Source organism: Kryptolebias marmoratus, linkage group LG3, assembly GCF_001649575.2.
Source record: "Kryptolebias marmoratus isolate JLee-2015 linkage group LG3, ASM164957v2, whole genome shotgun sequence".
NCBI lineage: Eukaryota > Metazoa > Chordata > Actinopteri > Cyprinodontiformes > Rivulidae > Kryptolebias > Kryptolebias marmoratus.
The window spans coordinates 5,389,688-5,397,900 of NC_051432.1; the positions used below are offsets into that span (position 1 = coordinate 5,389,688).

An 8,213-nucleotide genomic window follows, 5' to 3' on the forward strand; every position below is an offset into this window, starting at 1 on the left:
TTGCTATTATGTTCTGTGCCTGCAGATATGAAAACGGATCATTGTACCAACATTTATCATAGATACAAAAGTAAATATTTGTATTTAGAAGTAAAAACACGACTACAAAAATGACAGAGAAATCAGGAAAAAGTCCAGAAAAGTGGTCATTATAGCAAAAAAATCAGAAAAATATAGTTTGTAGAAACTGTGCATACCTCCAGTCCTCCTGGTGGCAGCACTGAGCCTGAGTATTAAATCACACGAAGAATAAACCAAACGATGACGTCACAGCAGGAACGCCAAATTTACAGCGGAGTCAAAGAAAGTGGACGTAGCGAAGAAGAGCAACTTTACTGTGAAAACAGGTTAGATTAGACTGCGTTTGAATTCTATTTTTGACATATTTCTCAATATGTGTATGTCTTAAGTGTTCTTTGCAAACCGACAGCAGTAATAATTTAAGCACAGCTCATTTGGAAATATCTAGTTTGAGCATCGTGTAGCATTGTCAGCTAACAGCAGAGTTCGTTCATAACACCGACACCAGATAGGAACCAAACTGTGTTTGTAGTTATATGAAGCTGCACTGAGTGCCCCGTCAGGCCATAAATACCCGAACATTAAACACTTTGTTTACCCGAGTTGTGTCCTCTCGGGCAGGACTGACTGATGGAGCTGAGTCCCTTTGAGGCAGACAACTCCGTCAGCTGCCGGCTGGCCTCTCAGGTCCCTGATGTCTGCAGGACAGAGGACTGCTGTCTGGGTGTGGACGAGGCGGGCAGAGGCCCTGTGCTGGGTACGTTTGTTTGTTCAGAAAGTAAAAGGAAACCTGTCCACTTTTAGTCCGCATGCTTACAGTGTTTTTGGCTGTGCTCCAGGACCCATGGTGTACGGGATATGCTTCTGTCCCGTTTCCAAAAAGGAGGAGTTGAAGGACTTAAAAGTAGCAGGTTAAACCTTTTTCAGAAAGCCCATGCAAATGTGAAGTTTGCTCATCGGCCAGATTCCTTGTTGAACAACAAATCAGTGAATAATCACGATTATTCCTTGATTTTGATTTTCACTTGTGGTAAATTAAGTAAACTCTGTACTTTCCCCGATCTCTTGTCAGATTCAAAGACCCTAACAGAGGCAGAAAGAGAGAATCTTTTCCAAAAACTGGATGAAGCCAAAAGTTTCGTAGGTTGGGCCCTGAATATCCTTTCACCCAACGTGATCTCCACCAGCATGTTACAGAGGTTTGACACATTCGTATCATACACGTCGCAGCCTGTGACCTTAATTCAAGTGTTCCTACGCAGTCTTGAATAGTTTGGAATTAGATTTTAGTATTTTTCAGGCCTGGATAAATATGAAAAATCTGAACAGGCAGTGGAAAACATTTGTATTTTCAGATAATCTCACCTATTGCATTTTTGTGCAAGTTTTTTTTTGTTGTTGTTCGCCTTGACTATACAGAAATTGAATTATACACTGCAGTGTCTGTTTTCTTTTTCTTTCTTTGTTTTAACATCTGGAAATTGAAACGGGCAACACAGTTTAATTGCTGTTGTGGGACACTCTGTTCTATTCTATTTATAATATCATCAATAAAAACGTAATGACATTGATTGTTTAGCTGACAGGGATATTCAGACCCATGTGCAAAGATATAAATTTAAAAAATTTAATTGCATGTTTTCCATGCTGGGGTGAGAGAAATTAGTAAAATTCTAATCGAACATATTTTCTCTTGGCAAACAAACCAAGGATTTGACATTAACTAGAGCATTATTTGAAGAAATATGCATTTCTTGCTGTAGTAGGTAGTTTATCCTGACATGAGGAGATGTTAAACCAATGAAAACAATTATCACTGAAAGAAAACTCACTCCACATTCAGTAATTTACCATTAAACTGCACCAATTACAATAAATTTACATGTTTCGACAAATAAGAAGGTCTGGAAATTTGAGTCTAGTACTGCACGCTTTCAAAATGTTACACATTTATTAACCCTGTAATTAACAACACTAACATAGTTTGTTTTTCTCCAAGGACCAAATACAACCTGAATGCCCTCTCACACGATACGGCCATTGGTTTAATACAGTTTGCATTGGACAGTGGCGTTCAGCTTAAAGAGGTTTGGAAACAGGCTGCTTACTTCATAAACATGCACTCTAATCGCATCCTTTTCAGGTTCTCCTTTTCTCTCACCCTTCTCCTCCAACCTCTTTGGTTTCTGTGGTATTTTGCAGGTTTACGTGGACACCGTAGGTCCAGCCGAGAAGTATGAGGAGAAACTCTCTCACCTGTTCCCAGGTATCGAGGTGACGGTGAGACCAAAAGCTGACTCTCTCTTCCCCGTCGTCAGTGCAGCCAGTATCTGTGCAAAGGTGAGTCAGACGCAGAGCATGGCTATCTTTCTTTCCAGCTCATAATGTTCCTTCCACAATTATTTGATTTGTCCCATATCACAGCAAGAACCTTTATTGAAAATAGATATTTATGTGAGAAATAATGAATAATAAAGTAACTGTCTGTCTTTAGTGCGTTTTACCATTTCTAAGTAGTTTTAAGTCCCGTTCAGTATGTATATTTTCAGAAGAGACTGCTCTAGATCTGTTTTTGCTCAGTATTATCTGTGTGGTCGAGTTGTGTGAACATGAGGTTTTTTGTTACCGTATTTTCCGCACTGTAGGGCACACTGTCAGTGAATTGTCCATTTTCAAACTTTTGTCATATATAAAGTGCACCGGACTACAGGGCGCATCGTCGTGCACCTCCCAATTTTTGTAACTTGCGCGCGCCACGCTCCATTCAAAATGGATGATTTCGGTGCTCTAGCGGAGCTGGTTCGCCTGTATCAACATTTTTATGATCCCTCTATAAGAGATCACAAAGATAAATAAACGGCTCAAAACTCACGGAAGAATACTGCACCGACATAAGCATCAAGTATAAACGCCTCCACCACTCGCTCAGGTCTGCGCGCCATGCTCAGAGCCCTGTGCAACTATAACTGAGCCTTAATGCTGCACACGGTGCAGCTTTAGAGTTTACCAAAGTCGTACTAAAACATTACAACTTCTTACATATATAAGGTGCTGCGGATAATAAGATGCACTGTTGTTTTTTGAGAAATTTGAAGGCTTTTAAGTGTGCCTTATAGTCCGAAAAATACAGTAGTTTTGTTTTAAACTAATTTATCAAACCATACAGAATGGGCTTTTTACACGTCACCATCAGTGTTCACAAGGGATTCATTTAAAACAGAATGCAGAATTTATTGTGATATATTTTGAAAGTTTAATAAAATAAATGCATTTCTTTTTTCTTTATTAACTTTATTTGTGAAGCAAAAACAAACTAATTATATATATTTATGTAATCCATACTTCCCATGCAGAAGAAAGAAAAAACTAAAGAACAACTTGTTTCTCGACAGTTTCTGTTTTAAAGTCTTCAACCTAACATCCCAAACAGTAAGGGAGGAAGGATTAATATGACTGCCCTTCCTGTTCTCCCTCCTTTGTTCCATCTTTTTCCTATTTGAACTCAGGGGGTTCAGAAGCAGCTGGTGAAAATCGCCTCGATTAACCTTCATTCAGCTGCATTTTCGCCATCTACTTATCATTGATTAACCAAAAATATTTTGTAAACATTTGCTTAGAACAGTCCCTGTGTTATCCCCGACCTGCAGAACGATGCAAAATGTAATTTTATTAAGAACAAATGATGATTTTCTTCCTCCCCGAGGTTGTTTTTTAACATTTTTGTCATTCTTCAGGCTGCGAGGTTCTGGTTGCTCTGAGTCTTTAATTTTGTTTTCTTGAAACTAAATCAGTCCCTCCAGGATTTTGCAGAAATTATTTGTGATTATCGCATCCCAAAATGTCTGATTTCATGGTACGTTTTTTTTTTTTTTTCAGAAAGTTGTATTCAAAGTTGCAGCTTTATTTTTCTTTAACGCGGCAAGAACGAATTAATTCACAAAAACATAGCTGCAAGTCTTATTTCTAACCACGTGGGTTTGTTTTTTTTCTTTTTTCAACACTTGCAACTTATCTGAATGCAACAGTCTCTGTCATGGTTGCTTGTTGCGTTTGGAGCTCCTCTTCTTCAGCCGTTCTCAAGCGTTCTTTGCCCTAAAAGACAGTTTGTCAAGTGGCGATTTTGGTCTGTATGACCACTATGTTGCATGCGGTGTGAGACAGTTTTCCACCACTTCAATGTTACACTTCAGGAAACTGTATTGCACAGATTTTAGCTCTAATATTTAGTGGCAAATGTGATCTACTGGCATCAGAAATGTTTTCAACTTGCAGACTCAGATTCCAGGAAGTGAAACCAAGCAGGCGGCAAAGGTGATTGGTTAAAATCAGAAGTCTAAGCAAATTTTCCATAGATTGGTTGAATTTTGGGTAATAGTTGTGATCGCAACTTCCTGCAGAAACCGCTAAATTGACAAATTATTTAGTTGTTGGGTTTGTTTTTGTTTTCTGTTCCAATTATTGTTTTTGTCACGACAGGCTCATTAAGTATAAGTAGCTGCATAAACATTTCTGCCTGTTTCCCCCATCAGACAGATAAGTCTGATATAACACGTGGTTTCACTTGTGTGAAGGGATTGACTTCTCTGTTTTACTGTTCCTCCTGTTCCTCACTCGTTGTTCTGTTCACTTCACTGCAACTTAGTCCAGTTTCTAAAAACAAAATGAATATTGTTTTAAAATCAAATTTTCTTGTCGATTGGTCCCAGCAAATGAGATCTACTTGCCCAAAAATGGTTTAGAATGAGATTAAATCAATTTCAGTGACTTAACCTCGTGTTTTGTGGTATTTATTCAAACCAGATGTAATCCCTGTTGTTTTATTGCACAGCTGTGTCTCTGACAGCTGCTCTCACAGGCAGTGCACTCCTGACCTAACAAAGCTTCAGGTTTTTATGCAGGCGTCTTCACAGCTGACCTGTCAGCTTCCATGCTGTTTGTTGGTTTTCAGGTGGCCAGAGATCGGGTCGTAGAAAACTGGAAGTTTACTGAAGACCTGGGAGAGGTGGATACAGACTACGGATCAGGATACCCTAACGGTAGGAAGATCCTCATCTGTCTAAGTTTTTGCCACGCTGACATTCCCATGGCTTGTAGTGAAACTGACTCTTGAGACTTACTCTGTTTTGTTTCCAGACCCTAAAACTAAAGCGTGGCTGCTCAAATACCTAGACCCGGTGTTCGGTTACCCTCAGTTTGTTCGATTCAGCTGGAGCACCGCACAGACTCTGATGGACAGCAAGGCAGTGGCTGTTTGCTGGTAAGGAGCCTTCAGATCTGTTTGAACACAAAGTGCACAAACTTAAAAAAGCAAAAGGAAGGAACCTATGATGCCCACCGCCTTTCATGCCAGGAATTTAAACTAAGATCAACGAGAAAGGGTCGAGTTAGAGCTGTTTTCGGTAAACCTTGTAAATTACATTATGTGTGATCTCATTCAGTATGACTCTCAGCTACTACCACGCCCATATTTAGCTCAGTATCTGTAAAATTAACTGAGTCGTTGCCATCTTTGTGTTTGCTAAGATCAAACTGCTGTGAAGTTAATCAGTTGTAGATGTTCATCCAGTGAGTCTGTCAACTGGTGAAACAGATATTTTGCTGACAGACAGATAAACAAACACACACGAGCAAAAGAATGATTGCGCTTTTGCCTTCAATGGTAGGCGATAAAACGCTTAGAAGATGACATTTTAAAGTTTAGTAATAAAATTTCACCCACAGTTTCTGCCCTCGGTGATTCTGCTGAAGTATTTTGTAAAGAGATGTTTTTCCAGCTGGTTTCCAGGTTTTAGTTTTCTGACATAACGCAAACAGAAGACTTTGCTTTGAGGCTCTTGGTTTCAAACAAGAATTCTTGGCTCTTGTTGGTGACTTAAAGCCACAAAATCCTTTGGTCTGGTCACATTTAATGTCTGTGGAAATCACTTGTCCCGAGGAGAAGAGTTTTAACCGCTTTAAAAAACGACCGTGACTCTGTCTGCAGGGACGACGACGAAGAGGATGGGGAGAGAGCGGCGAAACGGCAGAACAACCGCTCCATGTTGTCTTTTTTCAGCGCGCCAGCCGGAGGTGATAAGTCTCATCAGACGCACCATTTCTTCACTGAACGGAGGCTGAGGAGCCTGAACTCACTCTGAACACGCGCCAGAAGAGGTCCACTCATATACTGAGCGTTTAAAGCTCTGTGTGTGTGTGTTTGAGCCAAACTGCTTAGGTCAGGGGTCGTCAGTTTACAGTATAAAGAGCCATTTTAGACTTTTTTTTTTCCTACTAAATAAAATGTGTCCAGAGCCACAAAATCCTCCTGAAATCTGAAATAAACTCAACCTATTGTTATATAAATACTTTATAAAAACAAACTACAGTTTGTTACATTCTGACCATAAAGACCTCCAATAGATCTTTAATGTTCATTATTATTTTTAAGACATGTTAAGACAAATGATAAAATCTTAAACTCTAAACGATGCAGGCCTGTTTGAGTCTTTTCAGCATTTGCTTAGAAATTAATAATATAAATATTCCATTTTGAAATAATAAAACACCTTTGGAGTGAACATAAGAGCCCCGTATGTGAGATATTTATTTGTGACTAATATTTTTCTCTGAATGAAAGTAGAGATCTTCATTTGCTTTACTCTTTATTATGTTTTTATCAAAAACAAGTCTTGTAGTTTTAATTCTGCAAAGTAACATTTAATTTCTCTGACTCAACTTAGTAATTTGTAATATGTGTGCAGACCTGCACTTTGTTTCCTCCCCTCAGCAGCTTGACTCAAACATGTTAAAGTTTAATTCTCATGGATTTCATGCAAAGATCACAGCGTTAGTGGAAGATGGCTCAATGAAGTGGCTAAAAGACTAAAAAAATAAACAGACTGATCAGTTGCTTCTTGTAATATTAGCGTCATTCTGTCTGAAATGTTTTATTCACAGGAAAACTCATAAAACTAGCTTCTCATGTTGTAGTTTTAAACATAAACATGGTTTATTTCCGTATTATTTTTGGTTGAAGCTCCAGAGAGCCACTGCAGAGTGACCAAACAGCTGCATGTGGCCCCAGACCCCAAGCCTAAAATTTCACAATCTTGTATTTGACATCAATGCAAACTTTAAACCACAATCTGTTTATATTTGTCCCGTCTATTTTTATACATAAAATCTTTTTAAAACATACTTTTTCTCTGAGCTTTTGTTTAAAATTTCCTCACAGAAAAACACAGGCAGATAGATTTACAGTCTTTAAAAACAACACTGCCCTCTGGTGGTAGTAGTCAGTATGACACTCACATTTGTTCACATTTTACTCAGGAATGGTTCCTAAAGTTGTGGTTCTGGACCCCAGTGTGGCTCATGACATAAAATGGGGGGTGTTGAGATGATTATTTAGAAATAAATTTAAATGTAAAAATTATTGCAGATTATATATTTTTTGCCATTACTTTTACAAGAAATAAAACTAGTAGTTACAGCCGTGTTTATTTGATTTATCTGTCTTATTTTTGTACATCAGCAAACAATAGTTTGAGTCACAAGTCTCTGGAACTCGTATATTTGGTGTCAAAACCAGAAAATTGGGAACCACTGTCCTAAAGCAGAGTTTCTTAAACTTTTTTAATAACAAGTATCACCACAGAATATACTGAGCTCTACATGTACCACCAGAATGACACACTGTAAAAACAGGAGTACAAACTTAAGTTCCTATTTGACATAAAACCCCAAACTTTTACTCTGTTTGAAGAGTTGGTTTAAGACGTTTCACCTCAAGTCTATCCCCCTGAGACTGCACACTAATCTGAAGGAGAGACGCAGAGGAACAATGAGTATCAGAAACATTACACAGCATGTATTTGTTCCTGAGAACAGCACCACATACACTGTATTCTTGGCTCCTCTTCTATCCCACAACTGAAAGCAAATTAGAGATCAACTGAATCTAATTTCCTCGCTGTTTTGCAACTTTTGTTATGAGCCGGTCCTATTAGATGTCTCACTTGTGCTGCTTAAGTAGCTGTTAGCACACTGGGTCAATGTTTATTTCAGTTTCCACAGGAGTCCTTAAATTATTCTCTACTCCACTTCTGTTTAGAGTAGTTTTCATTTGGAACCAAAACTATAATTTGCTTGAACCTCTCATATTTTTGGCTATATCTACTTTTTAGCTTTACTGCACAGTTCAGGTATGATGG

General features: G+C 38.5%; 1 protein-coding gene across 4 annotated transcripts; it reads left to right on the forward strand.

The window, feature by feature from the left end:
• The first annotated feature begins 249 nt into the window (after window positions 1–249).
• rnaseh2a (ribonuclease H2, subunit A) lies at window positions 250–7,197 on the forward strand. 4 transcript variants are annotated; one of them, XM_017430497.2, is made up of 9 exons: window positions 250–347; window positions 643–778; window positions 861–932; window positions 1,094–1,220; window positions 2,021–2,108; window positions 2,224–2,361; window positions 4,970–5,057; window positions 5,155–5,278; window positions 6,005–7,197. In XM_017430497.2, exons 2-9 carry the CDS (start codon window positions 652–654, stop codon window positions 6,156–6,158), a joined length of 918 nt encoding a protein of 305 aa, XP_017285986.1. In that variant the 5' UTR covers window positions 250–347; window positions 643–651; the 3' UTR covers window positions 6,159–7,197. The 4 variants fall into 4 exon arrangements, with proteins under 4 accessions (XP_017285986.1, XP_017285987.1, XP_037830839.1 ...); XM_017430498.2 differs by lacking the exon at window positions 861–932; XM_037974911.1 differs by lacking the exon at window positions 250–347 and having other exon boundaries at window positions 643–932.
• The last annotated feature ends 1,016 nt before the right edge of the window (window positions 7,198–8,213 follow it).

What these genes read in the sequence shown, in the direction of transcription:
- rnaseh2a (XM_037974911.1), top strand. Translation starts at nt 716, where the DNA reads ATGTCTGCAGGACAGAGGACTGCTGTCTGGGTGTGGACGAGGCGGGCA. An exon ending in GTGGCGTTCAGCTTAAAGAG is followed by an intron (nt 2,109 to 2,223) that starts GTTTGGAAACAG and finishes GGTATTTTGCAG; the next exon opens with GTTTACGTGGACACCGTAGG. An exon ending in AAGGCAGTGGCTGTTTGCTG is followed by an intron (nt 5,279 to 6,004) that starts GTAAGGAGCCTT and finishes CTCTGTCTGCAG; the next exon opens with GGACGACGACGAAGAGGATG.